Source organism: Phlebotomus argentipes, unplaced genomic scaffold, assembly GCF_947086385.1.
Source record: "Phlebotomus argentipes unplaced genomic scaffold, Phlebotomus argentipes genome assembly scaffold_18, whole genome shotgun sequence".
Lineage (NCBI taxonomy): Eukaryota > Metazoa > Arthropoda > Insecta > Diptera > Psychodidae > Phlebotomus > Phlebotomus argentipes.
In genome coordinates, this window is record NW_026776177.1 from 12,512,252 (window position 1) to 12,531,494 (window position 19,243).

Genomic DNA, 19,243 nt, shown 5'->3' on the forward strand with positions numbered 1-19,243 from the left:
ACAACCATCTCTTCTCAGCCCGGAATTGCCTTTATTCTCTTACTTCTTCACGGCGGCTCCCACCTTGGCTTTCTTGGTGCCCCGCACCTTCTTCATGCGGTTCTTGCGCTCCTTGCGCTGCTTCCTGGACGGGCGCTTCTTCTCATAGAGCCCGTGTCTCTGCAGACGATGTTTTGGCTCGAACTTCTTTGCGAAGTCCAGAGTGTCGTAAATCAGGGCGAATCCCGTAGATCGACCACCGCCAAAGTCCGTGCGGAATCCGAACACGAACACAACGTCCGGGGTGACTTTGTACATGGCCGCCAGCTTGTCCCGGATCTCCTTTTTAGGCACAGACGACAAATCCGGATGGTGAACATCGCAAACCATCTGCTTTCTGCACAGCAGACGATTCGTCATGAACTTGCGGGTGCGTACGATGGCGGTTGAGTAGTTCTGCGGCATCTTTACGTGGTTTTAGATGGTCCTAGAATGGAGAAAAGCGCCCCAAAAGCGGCGAGAATGTCAATCAACACAGAAGCATAACCTCAATTTCCCTATACACGTGTAACAGCCTGAAAACCTCATAAGAACCCCATTTTTTGGAAGATTTTCACTGTATAACCGTGGCGGAGACACTGCATGAGAGATTTTCAGGAAGTACAGTGTGGAAAATGCACGGAAAATCACCTTTTTTGGGCAAAAAAGCGCATCCAAACACGCACTTTGCGAGAAATTTCAATGAAAAGGATGGCCGATGGGTTGCCCGATGCGAAGTTCCCGGTTGGCGACCGGTTCTCGATTCTTATTGGATAAAGCATTATCCAAAGTCTCCAAAAGTTCTCGATTCGGCTTCTGTGATAAATATTGTGTTAAAACTTTTCGCAGTTTCTTGGACATATTCCACAAGACAGTAAGCATTTAAGACAGTAAAAAGATATTTTAGTCACTGTGCAATTGGAATATATCAGAGAAATGTGAAATCAGGCATGAAATTAGGAAATAATTTGGTTTCTATTAGTGGTGTTTCATCAAGGTCACTGAACCACATGACTATCCAAAGTTCTTATTGTTGTTTTTAGGAATGGCTGGAGATTTGGGAATTGGAAGCATCATTCCTCAATCTCACGACACTTATCCCAACTTTATGCGACCGATCCAATTTGAGAAGGAAGTAATGCTGCATTTATGCCTCAGGGCTGAGGAGATGCAGTGTCCATCGTTCTCTGTGGCCTATGAATTCAGAAGGTTTGGCTGCTTTGACGACATCGGCCTGGAGTTCGAGTACTCCGGGACATTCTACACATTGCTTTTCCAAGTGAAGCATTCCACAAAGGATACGCCACTGCGAGATGTAGATTTCACGGAAGAAAAACGAGGAAACCCTTTCTTTTTGGACAATTTCTCGAAAAGTGTCCCAGAAAATGGAATTCAAACGAATAGAACGTGCAAATTTCTTCTCTTGCTGAACAGAAATGTTGCATTCAATCAGGTTGAAACAATTCCTGAAGAAGATGATGATGGAATTAGAGCTCTCTTCGTGCGACTCTTCGGCACCAGAGGACGAGCAATGAGATTACAAAGTGAGATTCTTGTGAAGAACAGGAAAGGAGAGGAAATCCTAATTGACAACGAGTATTTCCTAAGAAATTTCGTCATTTGCTGCAATTTACCACCTTTGGAGGATGTCCGCGCAATGAACGATCAACTTTTTCGCGATCTTTATCAAAATGATGATGTTGATTTTGCCGAGAAGATGAGAAGAAGAGTCTTTGAGGCTCTTCAAGTGGATTCACTGGAGGAACATCGACCAACGCTCAACAAGGACTTCTTCAGAGAATTAATTGGAAATTCTGAGAGACATCATGATTTCTACTCATAGAATTGTAGAAATTGTATTATTTTCATGTAATAAAAACTAGTATTTTTCGTTGGATAAAAATTTTTTGTCACAAAACTCTCCAAAATGATTTGAATTTTTGGACGTTGCGTGAGCTTTCATGCTCAGCTGTCATTCAAGCTTGAGTGTGTATTTTGTATTTGTAGAGTCTTTAGCAATGACAAAGTTTTTCTCAATTATTCTGCAATGATTGATCCTGCATTTCATAGCTTAATGGAAAAGACTTTAGAGTGCTACACTACTGTTTTTCTGAGGAAGAAACGTGAAAATTCCTAGTTAGTCTGAAGAGATCACGCGCCAAAGATGCTGGGAGTGGAAGATGAGGAGGAGGACTTGGAGGACACTCACCTGTGTATCAAATGCAATCGCACAATAATTGGCATTGAGAGTTACGTGAAGCACCGCAAAGACAAGACTTGCGGCCGCGACAAGTCCCTCACGCTCAACAGGGTGCAGGATGATGCTCCCTATGGCGACAGGATTGGCAGCGATGGCTTCGGGTTCAACTACCCAGGAGAGACACCGAAGGCCCATGAGCCGACTTCCGAAGTGAAATTCCCGACGGAGAATCTCGAGTACAATTACGATTTGGGGGCAGATTTCTTCTTCTCATCCCTGGAATTGCAGAGCAGCGCAAAGAGGAATCCCGTGAAAACGCCAGATCCTCGTGTTCTGACCAGGAAAGCCACAGCGGCGATAATGTCCAGCCATCATGAGGATGACTGGATCCCTGAGCAGCATCACAGTGAGTCTGAGAAGCTGATGAAAGCAGTTTCTGAGATTGGAGACATGAAGAAAGACCTGCCCATCTTCCATCGGGTGGACTTTCCTCAGGAGTCTGCAGAGTCCAGTTCTGAAGAGGAGGACATTGACGACTTTGGAGCACCGCCGCGGAATCACACAGGGGGAAAATGGAAGCCTCCTGATCCAGTCATACCTGCCAGTTCGCCCTGGAGGGCAGAGACTCATTGGGATGAGTCAGATTGGAACAAAAGCCACGAGACTGAAGACCCGGAAGATGACTTCTTCTCCCCGCCTTCGAATCACACCAAAGGCAAGTGGATTCCCGGATCGAAAATCACAAAGCTGGACTACAAGAACACTTCTCTGAAGATTGCCAAATGGTGCTACACATGTAACAGGAAGTTGGCGTCACAGCAAATGTACGACAGGCACTTGAAGAGCAGTCTTCACAAGAGGAAATCCCTGCCAGAGATTGAACTGGGGCAGTCTTTCATTCCCCAGCAAGCCAGGATGAGTTTCTATGCCCAACAAATGGTGGACAAGTCTCAAGCGGAAGCTGAGGAGGAGGCTAAAGTGACCAATAGGACTGCTAAGAAGAAGCCAAAGAGATTCAGGAGGAAGATCTATGCGAGATGTGAAGTTTGCCGGATGAATATGCGCCATTATTTGCTAGGAAAGCACCTGATATCGCACTATCACTACAGGAGGATGCATCTTGAGCCCCAGAAGTGCGTAGCCACGGTGCTAAGCAATATCCACCGGATCGTCCTTCAGTCTCCCTTCCAGTGTCAACCCTGCAGATTCTACGCCAACACCGAGGAGACGTTCATGTCTCACTGGCATTCTCTTGCTCATCAAGAGAGGATGACTAGTGTTTCTCGTCTGTACTGCAGCTTCTGCAAATTCGAGTGCATAGACAATGCTTCGATGACTCAACATCTGATCGGTAAAATCTTGCCAAGATTCTCAAATCCACTCTAAATGATCTCCTCTTTCAGGAATGGAGCATCAGGAAGTCATTTGGGCCATTAATCGCTCAGTTCCCATCGTCATTCGAGAGAAGATTGTGATTAAATGCGATTCCTGCACTCGTGAATTCCGCTTCAATGTCGAATTGCGTCGCCATGCGGCTTCCTGTGAACCACTTCGGAAGGAAAACAGTGGTTCGGACGCTTATCAATCCAAGTTTTTCTGCTCCGATTGCTGTCTCGTGTTCACGGCCAGGAAATCTCTCCAGAGACATGATCGAGATGTCCACTCTAAGAATGTCTACTTTTGCTCTATCTGCGAAGTGACTTTCGCCTCGGCGGAAGTGGCGAAATCCCACAGAAATACCATCGAACACAAGCTGTGTTCTGCCAAGAAGAGGTCGAGGAAGAATCTCACCAGAATCTGTTCGATTTGCAAGGCAGAGTTGGAGGACATTCTGAAGCTGAAAGAGCACATTTCCCAAGTGCATCCGGAGAAGAAGTACTCCTGTTCGGGATGCAATGAAGTCTTCATCCTGTCGCAAGAGCTTTCCAGGCACAAGAGAGACAAGAAGTGTGTGAAGAGGCCGAAATTGCAGGATGAACGTCATGATCTCTATAGCATGCTTGAGTGCAATTTGACTGAGGATGCTCAAGCGTTCGTCAAGGAAGACTACATGCTGTCTCAGGTGTTGGACACTGCTGAAGTTGAGGCGGCGCAGAAGGATCAGGAAGACGAGGAAGAAAAAGATAACTTCATTTGCAAATTTTGCAACAAGGAATTCAAGAGGAGGTGAGCAATTCTCATGTTCATCTGAAAATCACCTGAAAGTTTATTCATTTCTTTCTCGTCCCCCTTTGAAGGTTCCTCATGGAGCAGCATCTTCACGTCCATCGCGCCAGAGTGGCGTGTCGCCGCTTCATGTGCTCACAGGAGGGTTGCAACTTCACGGGCCGGAGTGCCGGAGAGGTGAGGCGGCACCTCGAGACGCACAGTGACGAGAAGAAGCATTGCTGCCACTTCGAAGGATGCAGCTACCAGGGGAAGACTTTGGCGCTGCTCGCGAAGCACCAGAAGAGCCATTCGGAGAACAGGAAGGAACACAAGTGCCCTCATTGCGCCTACAAAACCTACAATTCTTCACACTTGAACCGCCACAAGCGCATTCACAGCGGCGTGAAGCCCTTCAAGTGCCCTCATTGCACGTATTCCAGTAATACATCTGATAATCTCATGAAGCACATCCTCAAAACAAAGCTGCATCGCTCAATCCAGGAAAAGTCTCTGAATCCAAATCAGTGAAACGCTACAATTTAGTGATACTGAAAATCTTATTTCACATCAAGAACCGAAATGATTTTTGCAATGCATTTCAGAACCTAAAGAGTTTTCAATTTGCACTTGATTAAAATTCGCATTATATAAACTGTATAATTTATAATTTTTCATACACCCTAACATAATAAATCGTTTTGAAAATTCTTGTTTACAGATTTGCATTTTATTTTATTGTAGTAGCAAAATTTTTTCGTCTTGTATATATGATGATAGTCCTTTAATTGTTAAAAAATTTAACCCATCTGATTTCTTTTTAACAGCTGATGAAATAAAAGAAGCTTTGAGAGCTTTCATAGTCGTTATTACAGGGTGACATTTCAAATAAGCAAACTCGAGTTGCCAGATGCATTTTAGATGTTTTTATTGTGAAATCCGTTGGTCGAAGTGTTTTGGTTTTCCTAGGTAATTTCCTCTGTTTTCCCAAGCTTTTCTTACTCTGATTGGTGTTGGTGCATTCCAGAAATGGCTCAGTTTTCAGAGTCATTCGAGTTGAGCTTGGAAACTCTGCAGAAGCTGGAGAATTTACCTGTTATAGTGGCTCGATCACAAGGACGCCGCCTGACGCGGGCAAAAACTCAAAACCTCCCCGCAGAGCCTCCCCAGACGGTACCAGGGAGTGTGACTTCTGATGAGGAGATTGTGGAGGCATCACCCAATAACAGCTTGCATCAGCGCAAGTCTATCCGGAAGCACAAGTCGGATAGTTTGCTGGAGAAGAAGAGCAAAGTCTGCAATCTCGATGTCACTACGCTGGAACACATGTTTGAGATTGTGGATGAGGAGGAAGCACTGGAGAATCCCATTTCAAGTCAGGATATTCTGAACTTGGATCTGAGTGACTGGGAGATGTCACAAGCTTGTCAGCCAATTCAGGAAGCGCAGGAGGAAGTCTTCAATGTGGACAATGTGACTTTTGTGGCAAAACCGACAACAGATCAGGAGTTGAAGGCTTGCCGGAGGGAAGCTTCTCAGATGATGAAGGATTTTCACGAGGAAGAAGAGAGTTTTGCTCAATTCTCACAATTTCCCAGCCGAAGGGAAGAGCGATCGATCCTGGAAACATCTAGCAAACCATTGCGAACTCCCAAGGCTGCGCAGGCGAAATACTTGTCGTCCTGGGGACTTCCACAAAGTATTCTCAGTGCGTATGCCAAGAAGGGGATTACGGAGATGTTCCAGTGGCAGGTGGAGTGTTTATCCAACCGGCAAACACTGCTCGAGGGTGAGAATCTCGTGTACAGTGCTCCCACTTCCGCCGGAAAGACTCTGGTCAGTGAAATTCTCATGATTAAGAGTGTGCTGGAGCGTCAGCAGAAAGCCCTTCTCATCCTCCCTTTTATCTCTGTCGTCCGGGAAAAGATGATGTACCTTCGGGAACTCCTGGCGCCCGCTGGAGTGCGTGTGGAGGGCTTCTATGGCGGATATTCACCGCCTGGAGGACTGGATTCTTGTCAAGTGGCTGTGTGCACTATTGAGAAGGCGAACAGTCTCTTCAATCGCCTCCTCGAGACGCAGAAGACGCAGCAAGTGGGAATAGTCGTGGTGGATGAAATTCACTTGATCTCTGATCCAAATCGTGGGTATATTTTGGAGTTGCTGCTAGCCAAGATACTCTACATCAGTCAGAAGATGGACCAGAGGATTCAAGTGGTGGGAATGTCAGCAACACTGCCCAATCTGGAGCTTCTCTGTCGTTGGCTCTCAGCACAGCTCTATACGACAGATTTTCGGCCTGTGGAACTCAAAGAAATGATTAAATTAGGCACGAAAATTTACTCCAATCGCCTAGAAGAGATTCGAACGCTGGATATTAATGAGTTCTCGAAGATTTGTAGTCTTCGGGATCAAGATCAAGTGGCTCAACTGGTGATTGAGACGGTCAGCGAAGGCTGTGGTGTGATTATCTTCTGTCCATCCAAGGATTGGTGCGAGAAACTTTGTCTCACACTTGCCGAAGTGATTTTTACAGTGAGAAAGGCTGGGAAATTGCGTAATGTTATCCACCGTGAGAAGACTGATGCACTCAGGGAGGAACTACGGAACTCCCCAACGGGATTGGATGAGATTCTGGCCAAGTGCATAAACTTTGCATGCGCATTTCATCACGCTGGCTTGACCACAGAAGAGCGGGATGCCATTGAAAGTGGTTTCCGAGCGGGATCGTTGAAGGTTCTCGTCGCCACCAGCACACTGAGCTCAGGAGTGAATCTGCCAGCGAGGAGAGTTATCATCAGGACTCCGATGTTCGGTGGGAAGCCTATGAATCCCTTAACTTACCGGCAAATGATCGGAAGAGCGGGCAGAACAGGCAAAGATATTCTCGGAGAAGCGATTCTGATTTGTGATGATGCAAATTCAAGAGCTGGGAAGGAGTTGCTGACGCGAGAATTGACGCCAATCTCTTCCTGCCTCGATGCTCGACATTCTGGGAATCTTAGAAGGGCTCTTCTTGAGATTGTAGCCTCTGGAATGGCGAGCTCTCTGCAAGATGTTCAGCTATTCTTCTCTTGCACGATGCTCTGGGTAGAAAAAGGAGATCTTCCAACTACTGCCTCATACTCAGATGAGGAAGATCAGCAGAATGATGACTCTGTGAGAGATAGCGTGGCCTTTCTTCTCAAGTATGAGTTCCTAAGGCAGCAAGAAGACCTTCTTGTATCCACAAGATTAGGTCACGCATGCCTGGCCTCATCAATCTCTCCAGCTGACGGCTTCCTGCTCTTCTCAGAACTCCAGAAATCCCGCCAGTGCTTCGTTCTGGAATCTGAGCTCCACGCTATTTACCTCGTCACTCCGTTCACAGTCTGTCAGCAACTCCCAGAGCTGGATTGGTTGCACTTCCTGGACTTGTGGGAACGCTTGCCGGCCGCCTCAAGACGCGTTGGGGAACTCATAGGCGTGCGAGATGCTTTTCTGGTGCGCGCCATGAGAACGAAATCTGTGGATGCGAAGCAGCTGCAGATCCACAAGAGATTCTACACCGCCCTGGCACTTCAAGAACTAATCAGTGAAATTCCCATGGCTTCTGTAGCAGCGAAATTCAAGTGTCCTCGTGGACTTTTGCAGAGTCTACAGCAAATGACTGCATCCTTCGCCGCTATTGTGGGATCTTTTTGTCAGTCACTGAATTGGCAACTTCTAGCCATGATTGTGGCACAGTTCCGAGAGAGGCTCTTCTTTGGCATTCAGCGAGACTTGGTGGATCTCATGAGAGTGCCGAGTTTGAACGCTCAACGCGCGAGAGCACTTTTCTCAGCTGGCATTGATAACATTTTGACTCTGGCGACGACGGATTCTATAAAAATCTCAAAAATTTTGCTGGATTGCGTATCTTTTGACATGGAAGCCCAGCGAGATGGGGAAAATGATCACGATGCTAGAGAGAGAATCAATCTGAGGAAGTTTCACATTACTGGAAGGCGAGATTTGACCATTGATGAAGCGGCAAGAGTGATCAGAAGTGATGCAAGACAGATAATAGAGCAGGAAAATGGAACAAAAAATTGGGAAGATGAGGAGATCTCTAAGATCAACTCCAGTTTGGATGAAATTCCAGCTTCTCAGTCGCCAAAGAGACTTAAAAAAACACATTTAACGAGATTTCTTCGGTCCAACAAACTCTCTTACGTTACCAGAGATGAAAAGACTTTCAAGGAATTTTCCCGGAAAGTCCTGAGGTGTCCAGAAGTATCCGTGGCTGTTATTCTAGAGCAGAACAAACAGAGGAGGGCGAACATTGGCGTTAAACTGTTCAATGAAACAGGAAACTTCGAGGAATCCGTCCACGAAGACTTCAGAGTTGATGAGGACACAATTCTTAAAGCACTGGCCATAACTCACGATGGAATGGAAGTGAATATTGTGAATTTCGAGCAGGAAGCTACTAAACTCACAATTGCTAGACTCTTCAATCGACAAGACGTTCTGATTCACATGTGGGAAGCTAAAGACAAGCTTAAGATTCTGGCTAAAGTTATTCCTGAAATTCTCAACACTCGGGCTGCTTTCCAAGATCCTCAAATCGCCAATTGGCTTCTACAGCCCGATGAAGCTTCTACAAGCCTTCACAGGATTGTTATGCTTCATCGCCCGGATTTGGAAGCGCTCTTGACTCCACCAGAATCGACTAAACATCCAGCGGCTGTACTTCAAGGTGCTTCAGAAAGCGCTATTGTATTTAATTTGCGCGGAATCTCTGCAAAACTCGTGACTGTTGGCAATGGGAAACTCCTTAAAGTCTTTCGGGAATTGGAAATGCCCATCCAGTTGTCTCTCTTCCGAATGGAAACTGTTGGATTTCCAGTAAACACCCCTGAAATGGATGCCTTCGTGGCTGAATGTGAAGCTCTTATGTCGGAACTCGAGAAGAAGATTTTTACTCTGCACGGGAAGAGATTCAACCTCTCCTCTGCACGAGCTGTGGCCAGTGTCTTGGGCATTCCCAGGGAGAAAGGCAAGATCTCAACTGCCAGGAGTGCTCTTGAGAAGCTGGGAACTCCTTTGTCCAGGCTAATTATTCAGCATCGCACGCTAACAGCCGTCTTCACGAAAACCATTCAACCACTAGCCAGGAGCGTTCGGAAGGACAGGATTCACGGTGCCAGCTTCTCGCTGACTCAGACAGGAAGGATTACAATGCATGAACCCAATCTCCAGACAGTAGCCAAGGATCTCGAGTTGGATTTCGCTGAGGAAGGCGCTAAAATCCTATCTTGCCGGAAGATTTTCGCTCCAAAGCGTAGTAAATGGCTGGTATCTGCGGACTTTTGCCAATTGGAACTCAGAATTCTCATTCACTTCTCTCAGGTGAGTCTGAAGGCTTTCAAGTTTGATTATTCGAGTGGTCAGGAAGATAAAAACTCTTTTTATTTCAGGATCCAACGCTGATCCAAGTCATCAAGTCCGATTGTGATGTCTTCCGCGCTGTGGCGGCTCGCTGGAATGGTGTTCCTGAGTCCAGAATCACCACAACGATGCGCCACGATGCCAAGCAGATTTGCTATGGGATAATCTATGGAATGGGTGTCCGGAGTCTATCTGAAACCCTGAAAACCGATGAAGCGACCGCTAGAGAACGCATTGAGGGCTTCTATCGCGTCTACCCAGCAATCCGCACGTTTAGTGACAAAGTTCTCAAAGAAGCACGTCTCAAAGGCTTCGTGGAGACACTCTCAGGCAGGAGGCGTTTCCTGGAGCACATCACAAGCCAAGATTCCGCGCTGAGAGCTCAGGCTGAGCGACAAGCTCTGAATAGTATGATTCAAGGTTCCGCAGCCGATGTGGCCAAGAAAGCTCTTCTCGAGGTGCAGAGAAAGGCACCAAACGTAGATTTCATTCTTCACATGCACGATGAACTCATCTTCGAGTCTCCCCGGAATCTCATTCCCCAATTCGTGAAATCCCTGCGCGAAGGAATGGAAAACTGCATGAAATTGAGTGTTCCTCTCAGAGTGAAGGTGAAAAGCGGACCAAACTGGGCGGAAATGACAGAGATTTTGTGATACAGTGATTTATTGATCACTACTCTGTTACAGCATTGCAACAGGATTTCACTTGGGCGCCGGCAGGCCCTCCTTTTCCGCCCACTCAGTCCAGGAGCCCTTGTAGTTTTTGGCGCTGTGGGAAATCATTGAATTGTATCAACCAATAAATTGTGAATAAACATTTTTATATATGCTTTGCATGCAAACGAACGAACAAGCAAACATGTTTTTCTCGCTCCACGCAATGTTCTTACTTCACAAATCCGAGAGCTTCGGCCGCGGTGGCGGCCTTGCCTGCTCTTCCGCCGCTGCGGCAGTGAAAGATCACTTCCTGCTCCTTGGTCGGCTTGTCTCGCCCATACTTTGCCTTAAAGTCCTCATCGGACATTTTGAGACTCTCCTCCACGGAATTGACTAGAAATTCAGAATGTTTCAAGACGTTTCAGAACATTTTGCAGAGCGAGAATCCAACAAAAAGAAAACAACCCCCAACGAAATGTTAGCCAAAAGCGGAACAAGCACATTAGTCAAAGAAGCAACTTTGGCATCATTACTTGCGGAAACCCATTTGAGTGACCATTTGGGCGGCCTTGTCGCTGCGAATGCCGACTTTGCACATGAAAATGAGCTGAGAATCCCTGGTTGGCTTCCCGCGCCCAAAGCGCTCGCGGAAGTTCTCATTTGAGGTGTCGTCAGAGAAAATGGTCTGCACTTGTCCCACTTTTGCCGGGGCCAAAATGAATATATTGACAAAAGCCAGAATAAATGATAGAAATCTAGCCTAGTATCTAACCGACTAATAGATAATAACTATTGGTTGGAGCTGCAAAAAATCCGAGAGGAAATTATACCGCACAAAGATAAGTGTGAAGATGATAAGGCAAATTTGTATTTGGGAGTAAAATACACTTGTTGCGAAGGTAATAAAAAAACGTAGAGATGTTCGTCTGATCACTGTTTGGCTTTGCGCAATAAAGCAATAAAAGTTGTAACACTGTTTCTCAGGCGCAGTTAGGATTAGGAAATACATTTCGATTCAATCGCTGCGAAATGAAGAAGAACTTCTTTCATTTTTAAAGTACAACCAGCCATGCACACAGCGAAATAATTTAATAATTTATGGCCACACATCACCAAGATGACTCATTTAAATCAATAGAAATGCATGTTACCATGGTTAACAGGTTAACATACACAGACGAAAAATGAATTGTGTTTATGCTTTCGGTTGTAGGATGAAAGTTCTCGTTCGGGAGATATTTTGGGTTTTTGGCAATAGAAATTTGTTCCCAAAAACCCTCCTGTTGATTTTTTGCAACTCCTCCAAAGATTCCCAAAGTGATCAAGTCAATAAACTTAAAGGACTTTAAGTACTTCTTGAATCCCAGTCGGTCGGCAATGTCCATGGCCTTGGCGGCCCTTTCGCCCGAGCAGCACGTGAAGATGATGGGCGTCTCCGGCTCTGGCTTGGGCCCCCCAAAATATCCCTTGAAATCCCGCGGCTTCGTATTGGCCAGAGCGCGCTCGAGTCGTTCCACTTTTCTCAAAGTCATTCTCAGTCATGGAATCAATAAATCGATGGCATTTAATAAAATTAAAACTTACGTGGAATGTTGATGCTGGTGGGAATGCAGCCAGTCTCCAGCAATTCCTTGGGCTCCCTGACATCGATGAGCAGCTTCTCCGGATGATTGCAGAGATCCTTGACTTCCTCATAAGTGGCGATCTTCATAGTATCCGCTTGCGAGCTTCTGCTTCTCCTCAACGTTTCGCACGGTGAACAACTCGAGACTACGATAGAGAATGAGTGTTTTGTAGACTCCAGAGCCAAATGTCACGAGTTTTTGCTTATCTCGTGGTCAAGGCGGTCAAACAGATCCAGAACCGCGAATTTTGAACGAATAAAATCCATTCTACCCGCCAACGAATTCAAAAACGATCGACTGCACGAAAATCATCCGATCAATATATTTGCCCCTCTTGTTATCAATAGAGTGCCAAGAAAAAAAAACCCTTGGATACACGGCAAATTCATTAACATCGCAGAAATAACACGAATTGCCACAGAGGAGTATATAATCCGCAAGAAACCATAAAACTACTCCGGAATATCAATTGTCTGACCATGAAAACTCACTTTTTGTCTGAAGTCCTTTCAATGGTTGAGGCGCAGTGAAAATCGCTAATTCCCGCCGAGACACCGCAGGAAAAGCTCTATTTCCAGCGGCGAACACGCCTCTGTACACCCACCGGCAGCATCCCGTGTGATTTTTCACTAATTTCAGCATTATTTCACTGTAAATTTTGTCCAAAAGTGACTGAAAAGCTCGAACGGTGTATGACAAATGGAAGACACATGGACTGCTAGAAAATAGCGGGGAAATTCAGCGCCCGTGGCGCCGCGAGTGGCAGTTTACTGATGCAAGTTGAAGTGTATTTTTCTCCTGGAATTTCATCAAAAATCTCGCTCTAAACTCTTGTAAGTGCTCAGAAAATACGCGGAAGAGCGTGGAGGAGTATCTAGAAGTGATATTTTGCTGTTATTTTGTAGCTACGAGAGCAATTTCACGAGAAAATCCGCCCAAATGTGTCGAAAGAATTCTCTGCATTCCATTCTGCAGCATTCTCTCTCGCACTTGCGTGACGATCTCTATTGGTCTTCTCTTTCGGCTGCACAGCCGTCGTGACGTCACTATTGCGTTTCCAAATTGAAAGTGAATGAAGATTTTCCCTCAAAATCATCAATTCACGTCTTTTTTGCCGTCTTTCGCGCTCATTGTCGTTCTGGGTGGTTTTTCAAGAGAAAGGACTCAATTGGAAACCTGTTTGCAAAAGTGACTCCATGAAGAGTCGTGAGGATCTAATAATAGAAAAAGTGACATGACGTCGTGCAAAACAGGACAGAAAACCGGAATTCAGTATGATAAGAAATGTAAACAGAACTTTCTCTCAAAAAGGGTCTTCTGGCAGTGTTTTATCAGCAAAATTGGTTCGTTGACCTTGCTGCCGAACGAAGTTTATCATTGAAACTTCAATAGTTTCATAGATATAGTCGTATACTACTTTTATCATCTTTTACCTACAAATTTTATTTGTTGTTTAGTGTAAAAATGTTTCTTTTAAAATATCTGGTATGTCTAAATTTTTTAATTATGATATGAGGAAATGAAAAGCCATGTAAATATAGAAGAGGTTTCCATTAGAAAATACGATCTTTGTTTATAGAATCGCCGAATTCGCCAGATAATGCGTAGTTTGCTGTCCTGCTAGAGTTCAGCTGATTCGGTCACTTTATTTTTAGCCAGGCAATTTGCATATCTAATCAATTGAGACTCTCGCGGCCAGAGAATCTGTGGCCGGAGTTGAAGAAAAAAACACGTCCGTCTGACAAATGTCAATTAATATTTCATCCTCTCGCTTTTTCTGCAGATGGACACATAAAAGCTTGAGAGCTGAGCTGATCATCTGCACGAGGAGTGAATCTCGTGACCCGATGAAGTGCCTTGTAGAATGTCTTCGCGTCCGATCGGCCTGAGATTCTCACCGTTTGCATCGTCAGTGGCGTCGAGCGTGGCCGTGGGAGTGGCGAAAAGTATGCCCAGTGGCCACACGAGGGGAAGACAACAACAGAGCAAGACAAGCAGCCTGTCCGGGAGTGAGACGGACATCTCCACGTCCACGGAGAATCTGTCGATGGAGGAGCGCTACGTCCTTCGTCACACGGCCCGCGTTGAGCCGCAGGGCCAGGAGAATATGCTGGAGAATGTGCCTGTGGTGGCCAGCGAGGGGGCGCGATTCGCCTCCAGTGCCTCCATGGACTCCACGCGCTATCCGTCCAGTAATCGCAGCATCTCGGAAACCCGCAATCCGATCTACGTGCAGCAAGCGGGACCACAGCAAACTGCGCAGAGCGCAGGGAATGGAAGTGGGAGCGGATCCAACAGGAACTCCCTCAAAGTAAGTGCTTCTGGGACATTATCATGACTTTATTCTTATCTAACGCACTGTTTTTTTGCCTCTTTTCAGCAGGAGACGAACTCGAATCGCTCGTCAATGGACGTGAGCACGTGTTCGTACAATACAATCATCATCCATAATGACGACAGCCTGTATTCACTGAATGGGCGTGACTTCCCCAGTCCGCCGCCGTCAATCATTAAGAAAGACCGGCCGCGCTCATACGGTGAGCAGGGAATTCAGGAGATCACGCAAATCCCGGATGACTACCTCAATCAGAGCCATGTGCTGAAGCATCTGGCCAAGGAGATAAAGATCCCGGTCAATCGACGCAGCAACACTAGGGATTCCGGCGTATCCGAGAACACAGACTCCAAGGAGACGCCGAAGTACGTGAATTGGAGCGCTGAGGGCATGGCGAAGGCCAAGAGCAAGAGCCAGCCGGACCTCACGAGACTCACTGACATCGATCTGGAGACGATTGAGGCGTTAATGAAAGAGAACTCCCTGCTTAAGCAGCAACTCAACACATGCTACATGAAAGTGGCCAAAACCCAGAAGGTAGAGAGATCACAAGTCACAAGCTCAATTGATCTCTAATTTGTCATTGTTTGCAGCTCGAGGAAGAAGTAGCGAATATCTATCGTGTTCACGAGGAGTTGGTGCAATCGTGTGAGCGCAGAGAGAAGCTCGAAAGGGCAGCTAGAACGCGTCTTCAGACGGATTTGCAGCGAGTGCAGGAGTTGAATAAGGCGTTGAAGGATCAAGTGGATATTTTTCAGAGTCAGTTGTTGGCTCCGTCTGAGCATCAGATACTAATAGCTCAGCTTTTCACACAAAGTGAGTTAAACTGTAATATGTTTGTCAATGGCATTTTATAATGATTTCGCATGATAGATAAGGAATTGACAGCAGCGAAGGATCGACAGGAGATCGAATTGGCCGCGCAGAGAGCGACTCTGCAGGAGCAGAGAAATCATATTGGAATCCTCGATACGGCGCTGACGAATACGCAGCAGAATATGAGGAGATTGGAAGAGGAGGTAAGCGACCAGGTTCACTTTTTGTCAAGTTTGAAAGATAATTGATAATTTGATATGATAATTTTTTTTTCCATTTGCAGTTGAGGAAGAAGCAGACTTATATTGAGCGACTGGCGCAGTTGCATCAGCAGTCAAAGCAGCAAAACGAGGAGAGGAGGAGATATGTGTATGAGAATGAATTGAGTAAGGACTCCAATCGCAGCGGAAGCAGCACAAATAGTGAGTCCAAGTGGCAGATTCAAGAGAAGGCTAACCAGATTGCGAGGTATTTGGAGAGATTGATTTATCAAGACGACAATCTTACCGGCTTTACTGTCTTTCTGCAGATTGGAAAATGAACAGAGGCAGCTTGAGGAGGCGCAATTGCGCCAGAATGTGGCGAAAGCGATGGAGAAGACGGCCCAAGAGACGGATAGAATCATAGCTGAGGCGAAGCAGGACAAGATGCGGTATTTGGAGGAAGTGCACACGGCTCAGAGGCGAGTTAATGATCTCCAGGCGCATCTGAAGGTGCTGGAGAGTCGTCTGGCCGAGAAGGATGCTGTGCTGAGAGTGTTACAGGGTCCAAAAGCTTGTGCGGCGTCCTTTGACTCCTACAATCTGTCCACGGACAGCTTCGCCATGAGTCCGCTGAGTTACAACAGCCAGGGATCGTTTAATGTGTCCAATACGTCCTTCCACACGGCTACGAATACGTCATCGCTTCTGGATCCATCGCCGTATGGGGGTAATTCGGCGTCTAACTTCTCGCCGACGCCGTCAATTCACGCCGCAGCGACGGCCACTCCTTATGGCAGCCAAACGCCCACGCCGACGTACAACCAGAGTGCGATGAATCTGCAGTCTATGGGGAATTACTCGCCCAACTCCAGCTCTAACTACAGCGCAGGGAACTTCGATGGGGGTCACAGTTACGGACAGCCGGCGAGCACGTACGAGTCGAGCTATGACACGAGGAATAGCATCGATGACCACATGAAGAAGCAACTGGACGAGCAACTGAGCAAGGTGAGTGGCTTGGCGCTGGGCAGGTCGAGTCAGGACATTGGGGAGGGCGGGGAGGGGTTCTACTCGAATCTGCGGCAGCCACTGGTGGCGCGTCTCTTGGCCGCGCAGATGGACATGCTGCAGAAGGCGGGCAGTCGATCCAGCATGAGCAGCAACGGCAGTCCGGGCACGAAGAGTCCCACGCCAGCCTCGAAGACATCCAGGCTGTGACTGGATTGTTGCTTCCCGAAATAGGAGAGATTTTGCCAATAGTTCTTCCCATTTACTGGGGAGCTAGTCAAAATTGAGGAAAAGTAAAAGAAAATATTAGTGTTCATTGCAATTGATACAAAGAAAAATCTCTCCTAGAATTGAAATTCTCCGAATTTGAGAAAATCTAAACCTATTCCCGATTTTCAAGATTAGTTTATAAGACGATGGAGATCATTTTCACTTGGATGATCCGTGAAAACAATATAATAACTGAATGAAAAGCGATGGTGTTCAAAATCAGAGTTAAACTCGTGTGCCTTCAAGTTAGCCAAGAACTGTGCCAAAAAAAAATCCATTTTAGGAAATGAAATTGTAAATTCTACAAATAGAGTCAATTACTCCAAGTGAAAAACACTCTCCAGGACTAAAAGTAAAGAAAATGCATATTTTTGATAGGGAATAAGCATAGTTTATAGGTTGAAAATAAAGCATGTATTTATTTTATTTTCTAAAACGCATGAGTTTTATGGTTTTTGCCTCCAAAGATGCAGCAATTTTTCCAAAAATGTCGTTTTTGAACAATTAGGCAAAGTGAAAAGTCCAAATGAACTTCCGCTGTGTTGTTTGTGTGTGTTTCCTCTCCCGAATTTGCCAACCAAGAGCTTCTCAACGAATTAACCAAAGAGCTTTTACCTGTTTTTCACCCTCCGCCAGATTGAAAACATTGTTTTGAAGTGACACAAAAGTGATGTTGGCATATATTAATTCGCAATTGACCTTTACAAGTGCTCTGCAGGTTTGTGCATTAATTTTACTATTATACCTCCTATATTTGAGACGTTTTCGTCAATATTTTGGGGTTGTTATGTTGTATGGATGGCCTTTTTGATGATTTTTCAGCGTGGACTTTGCTGCTTCCCGAGCCTCACGACTAAGAAGATGAATATTCAACCTCTCCTCTCTGATGAGGTGTCTGTTCTATCCACTAACAACAGCGACGCCTTCCTTCAGGTAACACTCGTCTAGGCGGCTTTGGGGTTTTATTGGTAAAATACTAGATTTCGTTGCAGAAACTTGCTCACATTGACCAGCGCGAGCGAGAGCGCCAGGAGAAGCAGCAGGAAGTGGCGAAAAATGAGGAAATAGTGCTGCTGGAGAAGCAAGGTCGATGTTCTCAGAAAATGAGGAACAACACCATGGGAAACCTAGTTCAGGTGTCGCAAAGCGTAGGCCAGAATATGACGGACATCAGCAATATTGGTGTCTCTTCAGCTTCAAAGGCACGTAATTCTGTAATTAAACCTACAAGTCTAACATATTTCTAATTCTAGGTCCCCAAACTTGTCACGAATCTGACGCAGAACATCCTGCCTCCGAGGAAAGAGCGCGGATCATCACTTCCGCCCACTGCGAGTGCTCTGCCTCGGCCTCCGAGGGGGCTTAAGCCTCCGCGGAAAATTGAATATGATCGCTTGAGCGATTCTGAACTCAAGAAACGATCTCAGACTCCACCGAAACTCGCCCAGCGGGCCTATGACCTCAAGACGGCGAGTCTCAAGCGCGGAGACTTCTGCCAACGTCGGGAATTCTCGCCCGGGAAAACCTACATCGAAATGAAAGAGGCCATGGCTTTCAAACACAAGGACTACGGTTCTATCCCAAGACCCACTTATTCGAAACCTGATTTCACTTCCACCAGAAACTATCAGCGCCTGGAAGAGTCCTCCCCGCACAAAGCCAGTCCCAAGCGCTCCCTTTTGCCGGCAGTGACTAGGAAGCCTACTCCTGTCGCCAAGAGTTCAAGAGACTCCCTGAATTCTGCCTCCAGTGGTTCTAACAACTCCAATCACTCAGCCACAAACTCCCGCTCTAGTCCTGTTCATGCAGAGCCGGCCTATCATCTTCACTTCCACGCTAAGACCCCTCCCAAGTACGTCCCTCTCGGGGCTAGACCACTGGCGCCTCCAGTGAAGCCTCCGCCGCCTCTGCTCCACCACGCAGCGCCTCCAGCAGCCTCCTTGCCGCCGAAACCTGCCGAGAGGCGGGCCGGAAGTGTGACACGGGGTGAGAATCGCTACAGGATTCAGTTCTGAACTGCCTAGCTTTGTATTTTTCTATTGCCAAGGAATTAAATATGAAGCAATGGATTCTGGAGTGTTTTTATGAAGATTATTCAGAGCTGGAAACACTGAATCATGGCAGAATCCTGGAAACCAATAAATATACTACATATATTTGGGATTAACGTTTTTATATCAATTCTGCGTGTATCATGATATAATCAGCAAATTGCCAAGTAAATTAGCACAAATGAACTGTTGAAGAGATCGAGGAAAAGACGAAGAAGATTAATAGTAAGTATTTACTACTCATTCTCTCAAGTGCGATTTGTCCAAGGGTGGAGCTACAAAGCGACCAACAACGTTCAAGCTGTATTTGGAATCGAAACAATGTAAATTAGAAGCATTCTCAGAATCGAGCACACTGCGAAAGCCATTCTCCGCATTTCCTTCAGAGAAAGTTTACCTGTTGCTGAGATTTTACTTCGCAAAAAACCTCCTGCTATTCAATGAGTTTATTGGAGGATTTAATTGTATGTGGTTCATCTCATAATTTCCACCCCGAAAATT

General features: G+C 46.1%; 4 protein-coding genes across 7 annotated transcripts; 2 read left to right on the top strand and 2 right to left on the bottom strand.

The window, feature by feature from the left end:
- Window positions 1–9: 9 nt before the first annotated feature.
- On the bottom strand, window positions 10–783 carry LOC132260060 (small ribosomal subunit protein eS24). Its single transcript, XM_059757969.1, has 2 exons — window positions 670–783; window positions 10–466 (listed from the first exon to the last, which is right to left on the bottom strand). Exon 2 carries the CDS (start codon window positions 442–444, stop codon window positions 40–42), a length of 405 nt encoding a protein of 134 aa, XP_059613952.1. The 5' UTR covers window positions 445–466; window positions 670–783; the 3' UTR covers window positions 10–39.
- On the top strand, window positions 737–1,909 carry LOC132260056 (uncharacterized). 2 transcript variants are annotated; one of them, XM_059757961.1, is made up of 2 exons: window positions 737–892; window positions 1,043–1,909. In XM_059757961.1, exons 1-2 carry the CDS (start codon window positions 737–739, stop codon window positions 1,859–1,861), a joined length of 975 nt encoding a protein of 324 aa, XP_059613944.1. In that variant the 3' UTR covers window positions 1,862–1,909. The 2 variants fall into 2 exon arrangements, with proteins under 2 accessions (XP_059613944.1, XP_059613945.1); XM_059757962.1 differs by having other exon boundaries at window positions 796–892; window positions 1,062–1,909.
- Window positions 1,910–1,997: 88 nt separating this feature from the next.
- LOC132259187 (uncharacterized) lies at window positions 1,998–18,817 on the top strand. Its single transcript, XM_059756738.1, has 14 exons — window positions 1,998–3,569; window positions 3,622–4,384; window positions 4,456–4,890; window positions 5,356–9,736; window positions 9,805–10,386; window positions 13,903–14,370; window positions 14,440–14,931; window positions 14,988–15,210; window positions 15,268–15,413; window positions 15,494–15,678; window positions 15,740–16,421; window positions 17,514–17,624; window positions 17,684–17,893; window positions 17,945–18,817. The coding sequence occupies exons 1-14, from the start codon at window positions 2,183–2,185 to the stop codon at window positions 18,704–18,706; spliced, it is 10,827 nt and encodes a 3,608-aa protein (XP_059612721.1). The 5' UTR covers window positions 1,998–2,182; the 3' UTR covers window positions 18,707–18,817.
- Window positions 10,424–12,775, bottom strand: LOC132260059 (rhodanese domain-containing protein CG4456-like). 3 transcript variants are annotated; one of them, XM_059757966.1, is made up of 4 exons: window positions 12,551–12,775; window positions 12,019–12,204; window positions 10,668–10,827; window positions 10,424–10,546 (listed from the first exon to the last, which is right to left on the bottom strand). In XM_059757966.1, the coding sequence occupies exons 1-4, from the start codon at window positions 12,699–12,701 to the stop codon at window positions 10,480–10,482; spliced, it is 564 nt and encodes a 187-aa protein (XP_059613949.1). In that variant the 5' UTR covers window positions 12,702–12,775; the 3' UTR covers window positions 10,424–10,479. The 3 variants fall into 3 exon arrangements, with proteins under 3 accessions (XP_059613949.1, XP_059613947.1, XP_059613948.1); XM_059757964.1 differs by lacking the exon at window positions 10,668–10,827 and adding an exon at window positions 10,968–11,133; XM_059757965.1 differs by lacking the exon at window positions 10,668–10,827 and adding an exon at window positions 11,788–11,950.
- Window positions 18,818–19,243: the final 426 nt, after the last annotated feature.